The 24,634-nt window shown below is 38.8% G+C and overlaps 1 protein-coding gene across 3 annotated transcripts in view; it reads right to left on the bottom strand.

Moving 5' to 3' along the window:
• The window catches only part of BMPR2 (bone morphogenetic protein receptor type 2), a 102,278-nt gene that overhangs the window by 49,406 nt on the left and 28,238 nt on the right, over nt 1-24,634 (bottom strand). For 2 of the 3 annotated variants that reach the window (XM_079311461.1, XM_079311463.1), the window contains exons 2-3: nt 2,058-2,231; nt 629-808 (exon numbers count right to left, since the gene is read on the bottom strand). In XM_079311461.1, the coding sequence (XP_079167587.1) occupies nt 629-808; nt 2,058-2,231 (354 nt within the window). Of the gene's footprint in view, nt 1-628; nt 809-2,057; nt 2,232-15,746; nt 15,949-24,634 lie in introns of those variants that run through there. The other variant, XM_079311462.1, reaches the window with a different exon arrangement.

The raw sequence follows: 24,634 nt of genomic DNA, 5'->3' as shown, positions 1-24,634 counted from the left end.
TAACAGTGTGCCTGCTAGTTATGATCTTGCTTCTGTCATACCAGGTTAAGGAGTCTCATCCCTTGATTTGGATCTCTTTGCTAGGCTGATTTTATAACAAATAACTGAACAGAAAATTACATTGCTCAAACTAGTATTCTTTGAACACTGTGTCAAAGTTGGCCCTTACCAGAGATATACAAAACAAAGAAGTCAGATTTCATAGACTGTTGGAGAGAACTTCAGCAGTCTGATACAAGACCAGTTCTACCACCCAAAACTACCTGTGATACATGACTGAACAGACAGGCCAAACTTTCCAAAGGTACTGTACTGTTAATGAAACCACTGGCCTGTTCTCAACAGAAATCATGAATCTTCTGAACAACTCCACAGGCTTATGAGGTTGGGCATCCAAGTATCAAAACACACAAGACTAGAAACCATTTTGAAAAATATAATCTGCATTCAGCAGTTGGAGCAATGAGGAATGTGAGTGTGACAAACTTCCTAAGGGAAAGCTCTGTTCTGTTTGCCATCCCTGTGACACAGAGAGGTCACAGGTTTCACATGTAACAGTACCACAAAAGGAGGCTCTTTCCCTGAAATCCTTCTACCATGCAATGACAGTCACAAACATCTGACTTACTGTAAGGTGTTGTATCAGTGGGGTCAGGAGGTGGGAAGTTTTCAGTGAAGTTGACATTGCACAAGTCTGTGCTGCAGCAGCAGAAGCGGTATGTTCCATTCTGAATCAAGGAAGGGGTGGTTGTAACTATACACTCTTCAAAGTGACACTCCTGTGGGTCTCCTATATGAGACCAGCAACCTGTAAAAAGAACCAAATGACAGATTTATTTTTTTTAAGTAAGCATAGAATTATTTCTACTGACTGGATAAACACATCTACAGAAATTCATACATTACCTAATTAAACATTTCAGAGTAGGATGGAAACAGTTATCATAATATGCTTGTCTGACTTTACTACCACCTTTTAAATCAAAACCTGAAGAATTTCTTTTAGAACTCCCCATAGCCAAGGAGAAGGAGATGTGGGCAGGGATGAAGGCCTATGTCAGAGGTGTCCAGCTGTTGCCTTAATATGATAAAACCTGAATTTCTGAGCCTGCTAAGCAGAAGTATACCATTCCCCATCTCTCTGATACCACAAAGCATATCACCACCCTCTGGTCCACAGTTTAAATCAATTGTGACCTAGTTCCTTCTTTAGGCCACAAGACTGCATCCACAGCTTGGTGCTTCTTGCAGAATTTTCAAAATTCTTTTCTACAGGATCACAATTTATTGCCTGATTAATACCAGGTCCTTTGTCCCTGCAGCAACTGTTTGTTCCCAAGTATGGTCAACAGCAGTTAAATGTCATTTATCCACAAATACCTGGAAGGGAAAGAGGCAGCAGTGGGGCAGAGGTGAGCAGTCAGGCTGCTCCCTTCAGCAGATTGCCAGATCAAACAGGAATCATGGACTACAACTCCACAGGCTATCTCTAAATACCAGCTGCATTTTCATTCAGCCTTATACCACATTAACTTGCATCCAAATAACAAAGAGCAGAGTCCCTGAGAACGGTAATCAAAACATGTCTCCAGAAACTGCAAAGCCCTTCACCCCTCCTACCTTCATTCTCCCCACAGAACAGCATTGAATTACAGAACTGATATGTGAACCACAGCTGCAATTTCCTTTGCAAACAAACAATATGAACATACATTTTTTACTTAATAAGACACTTACTGTTAAATTTATCATTACATCAATACATACACTGAAATTCAAATAAGCCATGTTCCTCTGGACCTCATAAGTAACAAGAAATTTGAATGCTTTTTTTTCAGCTGTGCACTGATGCCTTGGGTCTCTTTTGGAAGTCATTAATTTCAAACAAACTTTCTGTTCACATTTAAAATTGTTAAATGGAAAGTTTAAAATCATGCATTTTGACAATGTGCAAGAAGTCTGGTTTTGCAGCTGTGCAGCTTTGTATCAGCTGGCTAGACCACAAAGAAGTGAAATAAGTAACAAAACTACCGCACTCAAACAGAACTGCTAGATACCTTGTTTTACAAGATGTATGTCTCCTTCTCGTGTTTTTTCCCAAAGTCCATAGCAGGTACTGCCTTTCATGCACAAAATGGTGCCATTCTCCTGGGAGATTCGGCTCTCACTGATTCCATGGTCCTGCTGATACGGGTCTTTAAACGCACACAGCCGCTCCTCACTCTGTGTAGCTTTAGCCACAGAAAGAAAAACAATTTTAGTTAGTGATTCTATGCATAAAATATGAACTTCAATAAAAAAGATTATGGTCTTCTGAAAAGATACATTCAAAATAAGCTAGATGTGTAACTACAAGGCACTTAGATACCATTCAGAAGTACAGCTCAGTAAACAACCCATCACAGTAAGAACTTGCACTACATATTTCAACAACCAGACTCCATCCAGTTCTTTAACTCCCATCAAAGCATTGGCAGTGAAAGTATGCAAGATGAAGTAGATTGGTCTTTTGGGAAAAACAGATTTTGAACTTAAATAATAATATAGCAATTGTAAATTATTAAAGATACTGTATAAAATATTTTCTCACAGATGGTTTATTTCTTTGATCATTCTTCAACACTGGCCCCAAAGAAGCCATATTTCATCAAGGCAGACTTAGTGCAAACACTGCTTCACTTTGTCACCAGCCCAATGATTGGGTAAAAAAAATGAAAAACCAAGAGACTTTGATACATGTGTGTCACTTTTAAGGCTGTTACTATTCATTAGGAGTCAAAATTTGTAATTCTTTTATTTTGAGACAACCATAAATTGCTGCACCATTCAGGCCAGCATTCTGTTAGTGTTTTCCCAGTTGTGTGGCAGCAGTAACTAAAATAGCATAACTTAGCAGATTTTTCAACTGGCCTGGTAGGGCATGTGTGATCAGTAGAGCTGCGTGTCAGCTCAGTGGGGGCAAAACTCTCAGCTGAGGAGGCAGGAACTTCTTAAGGCAGTGTAATTCAATCACTTGCAGCTCCCCACACTCCAAGAACCTGGCTGGCAGTCCATGCTGCTCACCCACCTCTCTGAACTCTGGTCAGTGCACTATTAACACTTTACACCTGGTACTACAGCTCTGCAGTGATAAATACATCCACTATGAAGCAGTGACTTACTTGATATTCAGAAAGTCAGTCACCTAAATTTCATATGCATTTTTCAAAAATCTCTCTGAGCAGAGTTAGTCAAGTTACTGAGTACAAAAAGGTCACACATTAGCAGCCAGCACATGCTGCCTCCAGCAGAACTTGCCAGTTGCAGGCTGTAGTTTTATTCTCAGAACAGCTGAGTATGCCAGGCGTGAAGCATCTGTCCTGCATTCCCTGCTCCATGACATGGGACTGGCCAAGAAACAGCCTGAAAGGACAGGACCCCACTGCTGCAAGGGAACTGGATCTCACTGATTTTTTGGAAATTCAAAAAAGAAAAAACTATCACAGAATTACAATTTGCAAGCCACAATGGGACAAAATTATACAGTCTTGTGAAATAGGACATATCTGCTCTGAGGGGCAGTAGGAAGATTTTAAAACCTGTTGCATGTGATAGCTGAGTGGGGCTAAGGCCATCCAAGATCTGGTTGTTTGCAAAATGCTCAAATTGCTGCAAGATAAGCCCTTTCATAACTTGCCTTTGTGAAAAATTAATTTTAAAGAACAGAATTTATGAAACAGCCACACAAATCTGGTTTCCTTATTTAAAAAGAAAAGTAATCCCAGGGAAGTCCACTTTAATAATACCTCAATATGTTAAAAAAAAAAAAAAATCTTTGAACCTATTAACTAAAAGAAGAAGAAAAAAGACCAGAACAAACCAAAACCTTTTGAGTTTGCCTTGGACTCATTAAAAAAAATAATGATATGTATCATGCCTGTTCTCTACCAACTGAGACAGCTTTAATTGCTTACTTTTCAGGTCTCTTAATCTTCCTATAAAACTCCTAGGATCAAGGTTGAGAGGTAAGAATATGAGAAGATATTAAAAAAAAGAGAAGTTAAGAGTCATGATAGATGCTGTCCAATCATGCATGTACTACAGCAAATAAAACTACCAAAGGCTTTTCTGATGTAAAAAGACTGCATTGCCCTATAAGAATACCTGCAGAGGGGAGAACAGGACAAGCATGAGAAAGTACAACACAGAGCTAGCAACCTGAGTGTCCATCAATCTTCTTGCAAAGTAATAAAAATAAGAGTTAACTTGACACAGTTTAATGTCAGATGATCTCAGTGGGAAACTTTTCCAAGAAAAAATAAAGGTTACTCATCCAACAAGTAGAGTTTTCATGCTGATCACTGCACATTCCTGCTTCGATTATAACTTGGAGAAGCACAGCCCCTGTGGGAGCTGTACCCACTGCAATACTCTGCTGACCCCTGCCCCTTCCCTGATGGCACAGAACATCTGGAGAACAGGGGACATGGAACAAAAGCTACTTTATTTTTCTCTATGGTCTCTGTAGGTTCATTGTTGAAGTTATAACGCCGAAGAAAATCGGGTAGGGCACTCAGATGCACTGAAACTACCCTGCAGAACAACAGAAAAGATGAGCTGCTTCAGTTACTGCTCATGACTCCATTACATTCCTGCTCTGAGATTTCTTTCTTCCAGGCAGTGGAAACTAGTCAGATTTAAAAACTTTTAGTACTGGAATACTTCTAGATCAGGTCTTGAAAGCAGCCTCTAGCCTAGGTGAGGATGCTTGCATGCCTTAAACCTTGCCCAGAAGAAGTACTACAAAAACCACACAGAAGTGCTGGTGTGCCTCTTTAAAAGCTGACATATTTCAACAGAAATCTTACTCTTAAAGGTAGAATACCATTGTTGGATTTCCACAGGGATGACATTTTTTGTCAGTTTTCAGTCATCATGGGAGCTACAGGTATGCAGGGTGCATTCTGAGCTGAAACAATCTATCTCCCTGTCCCTTGGGAGCTGTGTACTGCAGTGTTTGAGGGCAGCCACCAACACTCTGCAGCAGATTAGCTGGAAACAATTCCAAAGCTGCTTCTCCACGCTTGGAGATATTCAAAAACCATCTAGGTATGGTCCCAGGCAGCTGGTTCCAGGTGACCCTGCCTCAGCAAGGAGTTGGACAAGATGCCTTCAGAGGTCCCTCTCAACCTCAACCATTCTGCAATTCTTGCATGTCTCCAAGCACTCCATGTGCAAATAAGACACAAAAATTATTTCTCAGCTGGGATACTTCTCTTTTTTGTCTCCAAGGCAGGCAAGATGGTAGGGTAAGACTAGAACTACTGGATTCTCTTGTTTGTCTTCTGTTCAAATAGATCCAAACAGACCCAAGGAAATGCCTTAATGTAAAGATCTTCATTAAAAAACAAGGGCAATTAAAATAAATAACTTCTATGAAGACTGAGGCTCCTGAACTGCTCTATTTGATACATCCAGTTCATCTGCTACCTGTCAGAAACACGAAGGGCAAAGTCCCTGCAGACATATGTGCTCACCAGATATTAGTGAGCCACGAGCAGTTCGCTGTACAGTGCTACAGATTTCACAAACCCAAGATGCACCAGCAGTGTATCCTCAAACCAACAAAATGCAGAAGCCATTTACTATCAGATCAAACTCTGTAGTGTATATGCCCAGACATGAAATGTCCCAGCATACAAACACAACCCAGACCTACCACCAAAGGAAGTGGCAGCATAGGTTTCACAGGCCATCTGCTGCATGGCTGAAGTCATCCTTGAAAACCCTGAACTTATCTTTATTAGGCAAATTTCATAGTAAACTCTGTTCATAACATAGAGCTCATTAGCATTCAATCTTTCTAAGTAACCCTTTAATGAAATTACATTAGAGATTTTGAAATAAATAAATGGCAAATGAATGCCTACACATCACACGCCACTGAAAAATTTGCTACTGGAGAAACTGTAGAAGCAACAGACAGGCTGACACTGAAGAGGACCAAAAGTAAAACTTAAACAACAAATTATGAAGGATTTATAATGAAATGTCAATTCTCCATTCCCCTTGTATTTGCATACTGAAAAATCTATTTCAAAATAATTCAGCAGAAATAATAAAATGAACTTAAGCTCCTGTTCCCTCGGTTTTACCTACAGTTTCAGAAACAAACATGAGTGGCATTTGAATTGAATATGGGTGCTCCAAGCAGTCATCTAAGAACCAGTGAATGTTCTCAGCTTTGCTCTCTGGGCTGCCGCTACCAGTGAGTCTGATCACTGCACACACATTTGCAACAGACTTCACTTGAATCACACTGTGAGAACTTGTTGTCATATTCCAAGAGAAGAACAGGTAAACAGACTACAATAAATTACTTTGCTGGAATCACAAAGGGACTGGGAATTGCCCATCGTTTTCCAAGTAGCTCATGCTTATTCTTGCAGTGGTCTGGGGGCAGCCCAGGGCTTCAGGAATTTCCTTTTGGCATACAGCTCAGGTTTTTATGTGGTTTACCATCTTAGAATTAGTCAGTTCTACTGTCAACAAAAAAAAATCTGAACATTCTCACAGAAAAAATGCTATATAGATTTTTTCAGTATTTTCTCTCTGTAATCAAGTTATTTCCAGCTGCTCAGAAACAGAGAACTGATTCACACTGATAAGTGAATTCTGTCTGTTCACTACAAAAACCACCTGAAATGTTTACTATTTGAATAATTGCTTTTTTCCCCCACTAAAGGTATTTCAGAACAGCAAAGACCAGAAGAAAATGCAAGTGCATGTCAGAAAAGCTGTATGCAACCAACACACAATTCGTCCATACTAGGATGAGTTTAAACAAATGAATATGTAGCTATTGTTTTCAATATAGAATTTCTTTCATGATCACTGCGTGTTCCAAGAAAACAACTACTAAAAACAATGAAAGAGAAGTACCTAAAGTTACAGGAATCCAACTGCAAATCCTTAGAACATGAGTCATGTTTTCACTAATAGCATGGGAAGTCACTTCCATTAGTACTTAACTGATGCTTCCTGACCTTGCATCTATTCAATGCAGAACACAGAATTCACATCAAGTGCAAAGCGAGGGGAAAGGAACAAAAAAGAAAACTCAAATGTTACTCCAATGCTACTCCATGGTCTAATCACTGGGATTAAAAATAAATAAATAAAAACACTTGCCACTTTATGATTAATGCCAGGCAAAACATTTTGTGACTCAACAGTCACAAATGAAAGAATGTGGGAACAGTCTGAAGACAAATCTGCACGCAATCTACAAGAACAGACCTGCTGGCATCCCAGACCACACACAGGGTGCCATGTTGGTAATTACACAACTGCCTCAAGTCCACAGAGGTGACGACTTCAAAAAAAAAAAGGCAAAAAAGGAAAAAGGTTTCTGAGCATTTGTTTTCCTGTGATGGGATTTCTTTAAGTACAGGCCACCACACATTCAGCTGGGAATCTCAGTCAACTGCAACAGATTTGTTTTCAGAGATTCACGTTTCTTCTGTAACTTGTCCTTTCAATTAGTGAGATTTTCATCAGAACAGCCATAGATGCAAAACCTGTTTTATTTTGGCCCTGTCAGCTTTCTGTGGAGCTCTTTTATTTACACAATAGGAGGAAACATCATTGCCCTCGAGACAGGGTTATGAGATACCATGTGTCTTCATAATACAAAGTAATTTTCAAAGGAAGGTATACATCAGGAAGCTCCTCTGAGTAAATATTTTCAAATACTGATAGCTGAATTCTGGTGTGATATACAGAGAAACAGAATACTGAAGAAATCATCACTTAGCAAAAACTCTAATGTTGCTTTTTTTATCTTTTTCTCCTCAGAGGCTTTAATTACAAATATTTCTAAATGTGTATCCACTTATATTAAAATATATCATAAGCAGATGTCTTTTGAAGGAAGTCATGCTTCTCCAGACAGACCACCCTCACTACCAGCTTAGAGTGGGAGGAAAAGAAGGTAAACTATTGGTAATCTTCCTGTATTTATACTTCCAGTATTCTGTTTGTAGCATGACTGACCATCTGAACAGTAGGGCTCTGCACTGACTGGTCAGAAAAATGAGTAAATTGTCTGCCTAAGGGTTAGGCATGAGGACATGAAGGTCTAAACCAGGCTGAAATGGCTTGGAGACTTTCTGAGCAGGAGCTCAGGAGCAGCAGAGTGAACACAAAGCCAGGGAATGCTTGGGCAGGCAGGTTGCACAGCCTTCTGCTTTACAGCAAACTTCCACATCAGCAGTCCTCCAGATGGGCTCCAAAACACAACCACTGGACTAATATTTAAAAGACATGAACATGAAATAATGGAAATTTTCACAGGAGAATACAGCAGAACTTCTAGGAAGGAGGCAGGAAAGTAAAGAAAAACGTTTCAGAAATTTACATCTGTGGTAAACTTACATATTTTCCTCTCCTCCTAAGAAAAAGGGGGGGGAAAAAACCCCATAATAATAATTTACTATTTTATAGGACATAATATGTACCTCAGGATACAGTGCAAAATATATTTTGACAATAAATCCTTTACAGTTTATACTCAGTGTTAAAATCTGGAATAATCTGTTCACAGTACTGCATGTCCTTAGCCTTCGTTGATGAAAATTATTTTGGTTTTGTCTGCTTTTGCTGACTAACACCACAGTTTCAAATGCTGGCAATTGCACAGAGCCAGGATTTGATTGAGAACTAGTGCCAAAAGTAAAATGAACGCTAGTACTGATACCCATTTTGAAGTGATTGACTGCACATGCAGATGACAAAATAACTTATGTTCACTACAAGGTCCTTTGCCCTCAAAACAGACTAGAAAATTCAAGTGTTTTTTTCTGTACATGGATATACATGGTCTTTCCTTCTCCTCAATCTAGTCTTCAAGCAATCAAGTAAATTTGAAATGTATGTTCTTTTCTTGCTCACTTGCTACCACAGAATTGTGGGCTGATCAAGGCTACCAGCAGCAATGGAGACACCAGTGGAGTCTTTTCCTGTTGAGTTTTCATTACCAGTCCTTGGCTATCTTGGTGTTTCAGCTTCACTCTGAAGCACCAGTTGCCTGCTAGCACTAAATAAGTGCAACAGAGCCAGATCATGTGACAGCTGTATTGAGTCATGCTGTGCAGAAGGTTCACATTTTGCTTTCCACTCAGGCACTGCTGTCTCAGACTGCTTTGGGACATAGTCCATGGCTTCCTCTGGGACCAGCTGACCCTTCTGGCACATCACTGGCTCCTGGCTACCAACATGTGCCCCCCTTGCAGCCTCACATTAGTGTTATATACCTCTGACCAGACCCACCCCCCAAAAAGGAATTTCAGTAACTGCAATTAAAGTAAATGCGATGTACAGAGATGCCAAAAAGTAAATCATCAATTCAAATTCTGTACTAAAGTCTTGTTCTCCTTTTACCCAAATTTATTCTCAAAGGAAGTGTTGTCTTAGAAGAACCCAGCTTATGCAAGAGAAGCCACACAGCAAAGAACCAGGATGGCAGAGATTTATTGCTAGCAGCTGACAAATTATGTAGCTCCCAAACGCTGCCAGATTTTATGAAAAAATACCTGAGTTTACTGCCAATAAACCATGTCACTGCCTTATTTCTACAACTTTCTAAATGTTTCTGAGGACCACCAGACAACCCTGCTGTGCAAACTTCATGCAAACCAGACATTACCACAGATGCAACACTTTATCCATTTAGTAAGGGCACAAGACATGGTGGCAAGAAATGTAGCCACACCTTCATTGGGGTCAAAACTCAAGAATGTCAAGTGAATTTGAATAATTAATACTGCTTTGCATCAAGAGGCTGAGAATTGTTCAGCTGATATGGGAAGAGATTCAAGCTGAATCTATAATCAGGATATTGACTCAGCCAGGGTCAGAGAAGGACAAACTGCAGAATTAAACCAAGTGTCCTCAAGTCTCAACTACAGCCATAAGTTGACCTTTTACTACTTGGGCCACTTACCAGAACTTCCCCCCACCTCACATATCTTCTTCATAATGCATACAATTAAACAAGAAAAAGAACCTACCTCTCACAGTGATTCAGCATTTTCCTTAACATTGTTGTATAGCTGTGCTAAGCAGGTACACATTTAGGACATTTGTTTTTATTATATAAGTCTGTCTAGTTCAGCAGGTTTCTTCCTTCCATCTCTTTACCCTTCTGCTAAATTCCCATTGATTTTTAACAAGAATTAAAACAAGAGGCACATAACAAAAAGGTAGTGGAAAAAGTTTATCAATCTGACAAATATGAAATTCCTCAATATATCACCTGCTAGCTGTGAAAAAAACCCTCTTGATATGTTAAAAAAGCTGTCACAGTATCTTAGCTCAGTGATTATGCAGGAATGACCACATTTTATCACACAACTTGGCACTTAAGAAACACTTAAAGGTTTTATAGCAAGTGATTGCAGCAGGTTTCTTGGTGTTATAAAAACAGTAAAATGTCATGGCATTTTAACACACACTTCATTAAGCTTTAAAATACTCATCTTTGTCACCAGCCTTCAACTTAGAGCCATTTCCAAAATCTTTTCATTTCATATTAAAGCAAAATTCAGTCAGTGTGTCCTATATGGAAACACAAGGGTCCAAGGACATTCAAAATATCTTCTGAAAAAGCTGTTAAGCTCAAATACTCAAAAGTAGAAGCAAATTAGCATAAAACATAATTATACCATTAAATACCATAAAAGTGCCAAATCATAGAATATGTTTAACGCTCACTTATGGGAGAATCTAATCTAATAATATAAAGATATTAGTGGAGGACAAGCATAAAAAAATTACCCTCAACTCCAAATGCTTGTCTTATTTTTAAAAATCTTAGAGCTTCCATGAAATTAATAATGTTGATGATTTTCTGCCAGGATTCACATGACAAAAAGCATCCTTGTGGCTTCAAATCACATTGACTGGTTTGCACTGTCTTCTTGTCTCAAGATGAAACGATTTTTGCTTATTTTACTCCACGAGCAAAGAGTCTTTACACATATTAGAATCATATTACACACAGCTGAATCACCTCAGACAGAATCTACTCACAGACTCACAATGTAGAGAAAAAAAAAAATTTCAACAAGTATTTTGCAAACCAGCTTTTAGTACACCTTCCACTTTATTCAAGAATTAGTGCAACATGCAATAAAGGTCATTTAAACTCAGATTTCTGGAAAAGCACAGGGAAGGGAGAAGCTGGCCTTCACTGACTCAGCAGGATTTTAGACATTCAACTTGTCAAGGTCTCCTGGAAAAATCCCAGTCTACATTTAATCTGAAAGAGTGACTAAATTACAGGATATAAACAAGTCTAGCATTTTTCCAATTATTTTTTAATATATTTTTCACTTCCTAAATAATTCTGTCTCCATTCAAAGAAAAAAATAAGTAAGTTCATGTTACTGTTTAGCAATTATGTCAGAATAGAAATCTCCATAGTCTTAGTCACACATAATCTTTTCCAGTGGCCAGTGTCTATTCATGGAATTGAAAAAGCCTGAATTCTTTATCTTTGCCCTAGACTGGAGTTCAGGGATTTTTTTTTCTGGGTATGAGTGTCTGGCTTTTGTTTATCTGGGCTGTCAAAGTGAAGTATCTGCACGGAATAACACAGGAAACTCTGCAGCAAAAGCAACAGAAAAGCAAACTAATGATGTGGTATTTATCCCCCAAAACTCAGATATAACAGACTTCCCACAGCAAAACTGCCTATTTCAGAGTCTGCTTCACATTCCTTCTGAAAAAGATCTGCTACCTGGTAATCCCCTAACATGAGTAATGTACTCACTTTTCTACCTAGCAGGGATGCCATTTCTACTGCAGATATTACTGAAACACTTTCTGGAGAACTTTTCAGTACCTTAAATCTGGGAAAAGATAGAACCCCTACAGCCTGTCTCTTACAGCATATTACAAAATATTTTCCTATAAACATTTTCAGGCTGCTTACACTACTGTGAATATGCTGAAACATTGGAAAACTGGCAAACATTCTTCGACCTGAAGCTACAAGGAAATTAAGCTCCAGAATCATAATCATATTTTGCCCTCAGACAGAAGCATAATCTATTTGGCTTTGAAATCTTAAACCCTGAAGAAAATTACAAGAGCAGCAAAAGGCAGAAACTACCCTGACATGCTTCACGAGGGGTTTGAAGCTTCTCACCTTTCCAGAATTCCTCAGAGAATATATGTTTAAGTTCAAAAACATCTCAAGACTTTTTCTTCAAGACATTTATTAGTATGCCACAGAATACCCCACCAACCACTGTTGTCCTGAGTCAAGAGCACAGCAAACATGAGAGCTCTGCAGGCACATTAATTCAGCCAGCACAAGGTGAAAGCCAGCTCGTGCCTGGGACTGACTATCAGGGACCTGGAAGAGATTGTGGGCTGCTGCAGGAACTTGGGACTCACTTCAAACACTCCTACTCTGTTCCTTAATGAGAGCAGGAATGGAAGAATTGTCAGCTAAAGGTATTTATGGTGTTTGTTGAACTGGTCAAAACCAGAAAATATTGACTTTTGCTTCTGTTAGACTTCAAGGTTATCAGCCCATTGAAAAAAGGTCACTGTTCATATTTGCTTAAATTGTAAGAAATGTATGGGCGCAGCACTGAACTATTTAAAACCAACTCATACATTTTCTTTATGCTTTTTTTCTTTTTCATTTACATCTTTGTACCAAAACCAACTTCACTGGCTAAGAAGGCGATATAGGCAAACTTTTCAGACTTTGAATAGTCAGGAAAAAAAAAAAAAAAAAAAAAAATCAGTGTCTAGTCAAGACAAGCTCTTCATTAATTTCTGATTTCTAAACTTGTGCAGTTAAAAAGGGCATGGTTGGTACATGCACACAGGTTACTGAACACACTTACTTCAAGGACTGGCTTTCACGTACTGAAGCACAGTACATCACACCAAGGAAACAAACTTCTGGGGATAAGGAAACAAAAAAAAAATTTAAACAGAAGAAGATTGTTTTTAATTATCTTCGTTGATGCTAATGACAGGAAACATGAAAAAGGGCACTCCCAAAATAGACACTCAGGGAAAACACTGTGATCAACTTGCTTAACATTTTGCATTGCACACCTGAGGACGATGGCTGGAGCTATGCTCAAAAGACCATCTGAACTCCTCACCCTGTGCATACACCTCAGGTAGCACAGGTTAAAACACCTCACAAGACACAGCAGAAGTGTGAGCAGAAAGCACCAGGCTCTTCAGGTCCCAAGCCAGCCTAATCCACCACCCAGCTGCTGTAGGGTGAGCACAGAGCCAGACTGAGCAGAGGCTGCCCCACTCACTGCAGCTCTCTACCACAGACACAGACAAGATCAGCATTTCAGTACAGGAGAGTCAACTTTTTCTGATTCAGACCTGCTTAAAAGGCAGGAAATAAGCACGAACAGCATCTTGGCATCTAGGTCTAGCAAGGAAGGAACAACGCCAAATCTCATTATGACAACCAAAAACCCGCAAGAGCGTAGAGGCTTTACAATGGCAGAATTTACCAGTGAAGAGGTGGTTTCCTCTGCTTTCACTAAGTCTTTCAACACCACAAAGTGTTACACACATTCATTGCAGGTACATTGAGCAAGTATTACTTAGTTGATTGGTGTCTCTTGAAACAAAACTGAGATCAAACACTTTGTTAGGTTCTGCTGAGAACATTTTCACTTATGACTGGGGACACAGTTTAGTGGTGAACACGGAGGTGCTGGGTTAATGGCTAAACTCATTAACCTTAGAGGCCTTTTCCAATCCTAACAATCCTATGATTCTATGAACTGATACATTTTCCACTTTAATTTCAACTAGAAACAATAGAAAGCAATGTACATTTAAATAGCAGGTTTAAATAAATTCAGATCAGGTTTATTAACTCATGTACTTATTTTCTAGCAAACTGGTTCTAATGAAAATTAAAGTGCAACATAAAAAAATATTCATGTTTGCACACACATTACTTAAGTTATGTTTTTTTATAAAAAATACATGGTTGTACAGATTAGTGCATATTTTAAGTAATCCATATGTACCTCCAAAATAGGTTTTCTATTCTTTTTAGCAGATTTGTATAAAGAAAGCCTTATTTGCAATCTCTGTCTGTAAATAAGAGATCCTGATCCAAGCCTGAATTACTTGACAGGATGATAAGCAAGATAAGGACAATTTCTGGTGATTAAAATACAAATCCTTCCAGTGTTAAATGAATTTCAGTTCAACATTTTGCTAAGCTGTTTTAGGACACACATGTCTTTTTTCCTCCCCTTTAAACATAAACATAAGTATCAGAAAAGGGAAAAACCCAGAAAATACACAACTCATAACCTGAATATGTGTTTTGGAGTCTTAAGGCAAGATGTAATTTATTCTACAATGTTCACTAAACACATTTACAGGATCAGACAGGTTTTCAGAATCTCTGAGACAAACTAATACTGCAATCAAAGGATTAGCAAACCAGCTGCCTATGTGCCATTACAGCTGATTATCATAGACTGTAGACAGCTAGCTTACTTGGAAAGTGCTTTCAGGAATACTCCACTGTTGCCAGAGAGAAGGGTATAGAAGGATAATGTGATAATAACTCCTTATTTTGTTTATTATTCATAAGAAGGGAACTTATGCAATAGGAACTGCATGAGGGTTTAGAAAATCTTGTTATAAACTACATTTACAGTAAAACCTGACAAAATGAGAACTGGAGGTTTATTAAACAACTGCCATTCAGAGCTAAGGATGCCATCTCCCCGAATCTCACTAAAAACTAAACCAATGCCAAAATTCATCTTATCATGAGAACTTACTACCTTATACATGCTATAATAATCATGGAAAGAGAAAAAGCAGAACAATTTGGAAGTTACAGGCTTATTTTCAAAACTTTTTAAAGTATTTTTTCACTTCATGCGTAGAAAAAATTGTGAAATAGAAGCTCCCAAGAGCCCTCAATAAAAAACCATCCTTGTTATTAAATGGTCCTCTAACAGTTTTTTATGTCCAAATACTTTTCCCTCCCTAAGGCTATGAGAAAGAATTATTGTTCTTAGCAGAGACTGAGCTACTACCAAACAGGAAAGCAGCAGAATTCAGCATATTTAAAAAGATACTGATGTGTTTACAGCATTGTTTACAAAAAAAAAGGAAGTGTCTTTAGTTTTTTGCTGACACTACCAACCAACTTACTTCATCCCTCAGGTAGTTGGTAAAAAAAATGTTAGCAGAGTAGAGCTGTGTATCTCTACCACAAGTGGCATTCTTTTTGCTGCATATGGTTTACTTTGACTGACACTGGCTTTATTCTATATAATTTGAAATTATATATTCAATCCTAAGATTCCTGTACAGGGAGAAAAACAGGATCATCTTGATCACAGTATCTAACTATTGATATGGTTTCTATATCTTAGAAGAGGAAGCCAAAGTCAGAATTTCACAGCCAGTCAAAAGAGGACAGACTGCCTAGGGGGAACTACAGAAGTATAAATATGCACAGTTATTCAAAGCACAGCTTTCCAGAAAGCTTTTAGATTAAACAGATTATTCCTTCCTACTTGCTGCTTCTCTAGTTTGTCTTTTCTCCCTCACCTTCTGGGGATTTAAAGGTCTTTGAACATCCTCTGTCAAATGGAGATGAGATGAAACAACAGCCATTCAGAGTTTTTAAATGCTCTGTCTGAAAGAGGCAGAGTAGTTAAAGAAAAGCAGCTTACCATAGTTTTATCCTCAGCTTCTTTGTTTACAACATGGGTTATATCCAGATCTTGCTTGCTGTCTCTATCCCATAATACTGAAAGGTAAACCTCTCAGGTTTGCAAGCTTTTTTTCACTCTTACATAAAATCTCTTGAAATCCACCTCCCTATTCATTCATCCAAGTAAAGATGTCTAAGAAGGTCTAAACACAAGTTCATCCCCACTGCCTTTGTCTTCTTTATTTTTAAAAGCTGTATTTTCCATTGCACCTTTTTTTCTAAATCACAGTTGCACGTCATTGAGGACAATAAGGATGAGAAAACAGGAAATACTTTGATTGATGTGGGGTTTAATGTTATCCAGTCACTGTATTATTCAGGGACCTGAAAACACTGACAGAAATTAAAGTGAAGAAGATCCCAACAACAGAATCAGTTGGATCTCACAGAGGAAATATAAAAGGATGCTCAGCTTGATTAATCCTTTCCCCCTGGCCCCTGCCTCTAATTAGTAGGTTGTAAGTGCTCTCTGAGAACACTGGACCATAAGGATGTACACACAGGTATCAACACTAAACTGAAAGTAAAATAATGAAAATGTTGGCAGATAAATAAGTCTCTTCTCTGTGAAGAGGAGAACAGAACAAAAAACACTGACACAAAAATCCAGGCCAGGTCATCTTCGTAGAGTAATAGCAAAGGAAAATTAAGAAAGCCCAACAAAGGAAATGTGCAACTGTTACCATCTGACAATAAACCAGTGACCCCAGTTACAGAGGAAAAGGAGCATTCTATGGATCAAAAAAGAAGAATTAATTTAGTCATGTCTGAGCTTTCTCTACCTAATAAGCAAAAAGACACTATTCCCTTTAGCTGAAGTTTTCTTGGTTCAATACACAGCCAAAAGAGGAAACAAAGGACAAATGTAAATAAAGTTCTAAACAAAAATAATTGTTTTTTTCTGTACATGAAAATAAAGTTTCAGAATATTTTCAACACTACAGAAAAATGTTAACAGGACATGACAATTCTCAAGCTTTGCAAAAATACTGCCTTACACATGAGAACACAGACAAGAGAAGTACAATGAAATTGAGCAATCTCCGAACACACTGAGTAGCTTATTCATAAAAAAACATCATTATAATAGCAGTATTTGGACTATAAATGCTACTGAAACAGTGAGTGCAGAATTTGCCCCATGACATTAGAAGTTCCAGGTAGGTTTTACACCACCACACAAGTCATTATTCTGTACCTTTCCACCTCCCTGCTGCACTCCTGAATCAGTAAGGTTCTCTCTCTTGCTATTCCTCCCCTTGATGCTTAACCTCATTGTACTTTACCTTTCAAAGACCTACCACATTCAGTCCCCCACTGATTTTTTTTTCAATCTGCTTATCATTTCCATGCCTGCCCCTCCCCTGATGCATTTGATAGCAGCTGCCAGTTTCTCTCTTAAGCACCAGTGCACCTTTTCTAGGTCACTCTGTACATACTGCACAGTTCCTGTGAGCAGCTGCCAAGTCACCGTCACTCTCACCTAGTTTTATCCAAGCTTGTGCAGATAATAATTTCTACCACAATGTAAGTCCACAATGAAGAAATTAGTTCCTCTTTTTTAAACCACTAAAGAAGTATCAGCAAAACCCCCATACTAACAGATGCATTAAGCTGACATGACACATGGCTGCATTGTGATTCTCTGGCATTCTTCAGCCTGTGACCTGGCCTCCACATTTCAGTGTTTTTTGCCCCGAGTCATTTCACTGTGTCTTTATTCTGATTATTAATAAACTGAGACAGGATCCAACTCAGGCTTTCATCTAAATACATATAAAAAACATTAAAATAAGAAAGATAAAATCCATCCTGGTTACTATCACGTTGTCTTTTACCACGAAGTTCTTATCAAAGTCCCTATTCAGGGGAAGCAACTTGTTCTCTCATTTTATGGGCACCATATATAACTCCAGCATTTGAGGGAGGGAAGTTGAGGACATTCCAGAGACCTCTGTGGGGCCTGGTAAATTGACTGGCACAAGCACCTACTGTGGAAGATTCTCTTGGTGACCCCAGGTGAGCCTGCCAGCCAAAGGCACAAACTGACCTGCAGGAGCTCACGCTGATGTGCATTCACCAGCAGATGGGCACAGCACTGCAGTAAGAACAGCAAGGGAGATTTCCCCCACTGCTTTGTTTCTACCCACACAAAAAGCAGTCCCTTTCTAAACCCTATGTCTGCTCCATAACCTAGAGACACCAGATGCTAAGACAAGAGAAATTCTTTTTTACAGACTCTGTCCTGCTCTCCTGATCATCACGAAATATTGCTCACTTGCAATTGCCAGTCAAATTTGACAGAAAAGTAAAGACCTTGTGGATGCTCGTTTCTCCAGAGTTCAAAGAAAGCATGCTGGGTAGAGGCAAGTGGCACCAGAGCCACCCCAATGGAAAGAAAAGATGCTTATTAGGCACAAGGGATTTTACAGCAGAAGGAAAGATTACTTAGAAGTGCCTCCTACTTAATCCCAGCACAGCAGCTCTCAGAGGACCTCTGGCAAACACAATTTGGCCAGAACTTTTCCCATCATCAGATCTAACCCACATTTCTCACTTCCATAACTTTTTTAGCATGCACATGTAACCATTTACACCTTACTTAAATTGCACTGAAGGTAAGCTCCGGTCAAGTGCCAAATGGCAGAGTTAGAGGCAAATATGATGTCAGGGTGGAAGCTGAGAAACACTGCAGAGGTCTCTTTGCTCCTTCTCAGCAGAGCAAACAGCTTCCCAAGCAGGATCAGTGTCAATGGAACAGGGAGGAAATGGAAGAAGAGCCACATGCAGTGTCTTGCTTAGCTTTAATCTAAGCTCAGCCATACGCCCCTCACAGCAGTGTCTGTTTTTAAAGCACTAGAGACAACTGGATCCTACAGGATCTGTATCCTCATCACCTTCTGCTGAGGCACACACTAACATTAATCCTACACTGGCACAAGCAGCATCTTAATCAAGAATTTTGTTCTATTAAAACCTAAAACTTATATTTGGCAATAGGATGAACAGAGCAGACATTCTTTTCATTTCATACAGTTTTCTTGACATGCATAAAATGATTTAAAAGATTCCACTCCAGACACCATTTAAAGCTAAAAGAATATGAGGCTGACAATTTTTATTTTCTTAAGCTTTATTTTTTATATGTGTTCAAAGAAAATAAGTATTGAAAATCATCACTGCAAGCATCACTATAGCAACTGCAGCTCTTGAAACTTCCTTGATGCAACACACTCAGATTCCAGATGGAACAAAATGCCATGTCTATCTTGCTTTTCTAAGGAGCCTCTCTTTCCTACAAAGCCTTCAAAGACTAGCAGGGACATCTGCTGCAGAAGTTGCTCTTGCAAAGACCACACAGACTTGGATAAATTCACCTATTTTCACAGTTCTGAAAAGAAATAAAGCAATCAATATCTGTACCCAAATGCCTGCAGGAAATGTCACTAGAACAAGAAAAGAGTTATGCAAGGTATTTATTTGAGTCCCTTTACAACCCAAGGGTTGACCTCATTAAAGTCAGAGGCAGTTTTACTACATATTTCAGCAGAGCCAGAATTCCACATTTACAGATTTCTCTGGTAGCCCAGCTCTTTGTGTCACCACACTGCATCCAGGGTATTTTGTAACATTTCTTTACATCTGCTGCAAATCAATTCTGCCTAACTACCTGGATGCAATTTGCAGAAAAGGCTGTGTATCCTTGAATCAAATTCTTAGGAAAGAGTAACGGCAATAATATTTAAAAAAAAAAAAAATATTAGGGAGACTGTAAACAGATCCAGGGCTGTTTTACCTCTAGGAAAAGACAGAAGACTGGAATAAAGGCACCACTGGCTTATCTTTTTCATGCAGCCATCCAGGGGTGAATAACAGAAAACTGTGTATTTTGTTCATTGGTTCCACTGTTCCACATGAAATTCAATGTTATGGAAGCAAGAAAAACCAAAGGATCCTTTCAGGTGCCAGTACAAACTGTTACTGCCACTATAATATACAAGCAAAAATGAGAACACCATCAGAATGCATTAGTTTTCCATTGTATTCCTGTTGCCAAAGCCATGTGGAATTAATAAAAAAAATCAAGATAGATTCTCTGGTTTGGCCCCTATTCTGAAAAATAATTATCAAGACTTTTGCCAGGCTCTGGCCTAATCCATGTTTTGAGTTTGCAGAAGTCACCCCCGAGTTGCAAGGTGAACCTGTGATATTTATTGCACCTTCTGTGCCAAATGAAGGCACTGGGCAGGCCTGTGCTGCTGGCAAAGATGGGTAACTCACCACAGCAGGCACAGATGCCAGCATTTACAGGGTGCCTGCAAGCCACCATTTTCACATGGCAATATGGCCATGTACTGGTGACATCCTCATGCTCTGGAGATTCAGCCCCTTGTCCTCGGGGTCACATACATGAAAACAAGTACTAATACATCAAAGAATACTGTTTGTGGTTCTTATCACAAGTTTCTGCTATAGCTGACAGATGGCTCGGTTCTTACCAGAGGAACAAAAATTATTTCCTAGCAGACACCAAATATTTGTGTTTTCTTGTGCACCTCTCAAAGAATTCAAGAGCAAGAAAATGGGGATGGGAGGAATTTTCCTTCTGAAAGAAAAATAAATAATGGAGGGAAATGTACAGGTCATGAAATAATTAATATTGTGTAGGCCATATTTGAAAAATACTAGACAGGGCACATATGTATGCTTCCCTTCTAGAACCCTGAGCATAACACTCAAAACAACCTCAGCTGCCAATTAACTGGAGTCCCTAAAAAAGTCCATCTATTGCAGTGAGGAATCTGACAGCCACTAGTGGGGGAAGTGAAAGAAAAAGGTTCAAGTTACCACTGTCATTTGACAAATGTGTAAGTAGTAACTTAAATTCTTCTTCAATAATAACTTTTCATTTTTAAAATGGTAATTGAGGGAGCATCTACAATTTCTGATGGATGTTCTCTATGGATTTCAGTCTGAGAAAAACATCAAGTAGTGTCTGTATTTAACCTGCAAGCAATGATGAGAAACTACCATCAACAGCAATAACAACTGAAAACATTTCTTAAATGGTTCTCTAAATTCATAAACCAAATATCTAACCAGAAAATATTTTCTAAATTACATACATGGTGCTTTAGGTACTAAATGCAAACCCAGACATGCAAATTTGATTATACATTTCTGGCATGCTATCAAGGCATAGAAAAACACCACATATACTTGTCTGCTTAATTTTAACTAGAGATAGTTCTGCTCACAATTAGTCAGAATCTTTAAAACTTTTTTTTTTTGTGAGCAAAACAATCTTAAGGAGATCACTTCTCACTTGTGCATATCTTGTGGTGAAAAAAGGTAAAACTTCAATGAAATTACTTCCTTCTAACTATCTCAGCTACTTTTAAGCACAAAGATGGCATGCAGGATCTATGGCTGCAGAGTTCCCATGTCTCAAAATATTGCTCTAAGAACATGCAGCACTATTTACACTGTGTCAAAGAAAGCTACAACCTTCTAAACTTGCAAATAGAAACATCTTTCACATCTGTCTCAAAATATGTCACTGTCAAGTTTAGGGGCAAAAAAAGTCAACAACAAATGTTTCTATGAGGATTTCTAAGTTTGTTCTTTACCCACTCTAGCATTACTAAGCAAATAATCTGCAGTGGTCAGTCACACTTTTCCTACACACTATTACAAATAGCTGTGTACTATTAACATAGTCAATGTTCAAATCTACTTATTTTTCCACCTGGGGAGGGGAAATCTCAGCTTTCTGCTTGGTCAGCGTATTTCCAATATTTTTAGCTTTCAACAGTGTTGTTTTATACACCTGAAGGAGTGCCATTTCTTGGGGAAAAAAAATGTACATAAAGTAATAGCCATTGGTAAGTCCTCCTCTCCCAGATGCTGCACCCCCTAAAAATTAAACCAATATTTTAGGAGAAATTGTAAATCAATTCCCTCCAGGCTCAAATACCAGCTCTATGTCAATACTTGTGTATCAGCTCAGTGCTCACTCCTCTTCACACATGTAAGATTCACTAACAAAAGACAACCACTACACTGACTTAACATCAGCTTGTGCAAGCCTTATGGTCATGCTAAACCCCTGTGAAAAAGCAAACAAAAAAAAAGTACATTTTCTTTCAGAGCACTTATCTGCATTGTACAGCAAACTCTGGTTCAAAGCTAACTGTAACCACTGAGCAGCACTGCCCCTTGCACTGCCCTGCCCCCAGAAAATGATTAACACCACCGTATGGGACAGGCTGCTCCCCTCCTTCATCATCAACCCTGCTAAGTTTGCAGACAATACAGGACTATTCAGATCCCCATCCTGGCCTGCTTCCTTATGTCTCTATTAACTGATCTGCAGCTGTACAAACAGCAGTGTTTCACCAGCATATAGTCTCCTTTACCACAATTTGTCTCGTTCAATAGCACTTCCTTAAGCTTAAGTAAGTTCAATGTCTGAAAAACTGTAACAAATACCTTCAAGACATACTCCCTAGTCCACACAAAAGGATACACACAGGTCCCAAACAGTAAATTGCATGACAGTCTGTCTGCTGCATCTCCACAAAGGGGTTTTGCTGAAATCACAAGTCCCAGGGAGTCTGAGGGGCCATGTGTTAGTTTTATGAATATTCTGACTCATTATCAGGTTCCGTTCTCAAAACAGAAAACAGCACTGTACAAGCTTTGCCAGTACAACCATCCACAAAAGCCACCATTTATTTCTTCAGGTAGAGAAGGTTTCCCCAGCTGTGCTAAGAATGCCATCATCTTCCTAAATAAGCTATTAAACTGATGAGGGGAAAGTAATTTCTAAAGTCTGGAAAGAGTTGTTTTTTCAAATTTGCAACACAAGCCAGCTAATGCGAGCAAACAGTCGCTCTCACAGCTGACAGCCCTGGCTGGCAGCAGCTTCCAACTCATTTTCATGCTTCCCCCTGCTCCCCCTGCAATCTTTTTGGGCACTTCTGGGTAAAAGAGAAAGACAGAAGAGAGATCCAGACACATCCATGTAACACACATCCAATCCACTGTTAAAAGCAATCCACACTACAATGACTGAGCTACACTAAATTATTCTGGATTGTCTTTGCACAGACATCTCAGGGTACAGTTTTTCATCTTAGTTGTTCAAAACATTCAGCAGGGGAGAGCTTAAATGAAAAGCTTTTTATATTGGTGCTGCTCAGAGCCACTGTGTTTTTTCAGAAAGACTTAAATCTTATCCAGATCAAAATCACAGGTTCAATACAGAAGGAAAAACTTGGCATTAGAGTTGAAAATCCTTCTGTCAGGCAGAAGTTCTCAAAACGTGCTCTTTCTTGATCTCTTACAACAGTTCCTTTAGTTACTGAGTATTTCAGAAAAGTTACAAATTACCTGAAGTTCTCACCATAACTGATAGAGAGAATATACTTCTAATATTAGCCAAAAAATAGTTTTATGCCTTATAGAAATTATTTTAATAATTTACAGTTAAAAAAATGAATTTAAATAATTTTTAAAAAATGTGAAATGGGACGTGAAAACAAGACTATTTTTCTAAGGTGGCAGTGTTTACATGTTTAACACGTTATTTCTCCTTTGATTTCGAGTGTAGAACAAGAGCAGTACCAAGAAGAGGGGAAACCCTCTGAATGTCCTGTTACAGCTATTGTGTCTCACTAACGCCAAGGAAAATGCGAGGGGCAGGAGGGGCCGCATTCAATTTTACACGAGCCAGCAGAAGTTAGGCTGGAGGGGATTTCCAAGAACTCGGCTAACCCCTCCAGCACAATCCAAGGCAGCAGCTGATGGTGAAGCGGCCTTTTCTCCCCCTCCCTCCTTAGCAGGGGGCCAATAGGGCAAATAACTACAATAGAAACCAAATTCTACAAAGCAGGAGGAGATTCATTCTTTAAAGTATCAACTAAAGAAACACCTCAATAACACATCACTGACACCACTTACTCAATTTGCTCAAGAATGTAATGCTCACTCATATATCCACATTTTTTAAATTAGAGTAATTTTTATGCTTTGTATCTGTATTTTAGGTTATGTCCTTTTCTGACTGACCAGAAGCTGGGTGTAAAACAAAAAAAGATTACAATACAACCTAACTATACAATAGAGAGCAATTTCTCTGCTTCCAAGTGGATCTTATATTAAGTTTCAAGTTAAAAAAAAATACTAGCCAGAATACAATGAATTGTGCACGGAAAGTGTTATCTCTTACCCATTTATGGAGTAGGATTTTCTTGTTTGGTTTAGGGGTTTATTTACTTAGAAAGAAATGCCACTTTTCTTGACAATAATTTGCAAACTTTATTAAAACTGTAATTTGAGTTTGACTATCATATTACAGGGTATAACCCAAATCCTTGCTAACAATGCCCAAAACACATCCTTTCAAAAAGATCACTTGTGCACAGGAGGGACACCCTGCGAGAAACCACACGTTCAGATCCTGCTGGGAGCCAAGTTCCATCTGAAAAGGGTAACTTTTGTAAATTACCAGCAGTGAACCAACAAAGAATCCCATCTCCTCAGGCTCAGTGCCAGCACTGCCCAAGCACAAAACAAACACGTAGGAAGTTTACTCCCATTGCCATCTTGTGCTGAAAGCAAAAACAGTTGTCAGCCCTAGCCTTTTGTTCTAAACGTAAAAATTACATACACACTATAAATATACAGTATTTCTAGTGAACACACCAAGTAAATCCTAGGTTAGGATCTGCATAAGCTTTCTCCACCCATGCCAGCCTCACTGGAATGGAAGAAGATTATCCCAAAGGTAAGGGAGAAGGTTGTTGTGTATCACTGAACAAGGATTTTGGAATAGCAAGGGAT

This window comes from Erithacus rubecula (genome assembly GCF_903797595.1).
Source record: "Erithacus rubecula genome assembly, chromosome: 8".
Classification (NCBI taxonomy): Eukaryota; Metazoa; Chordata; class Aves; order Passeriformes; family Muscicapidae; genus Erithacus; species Erithacus rubecula.
The sequence above is the reverse complement of the archived record's forward strand: the minus strand, read 5'-3'. Positions and strand labels throughout refer to the sequence as shown.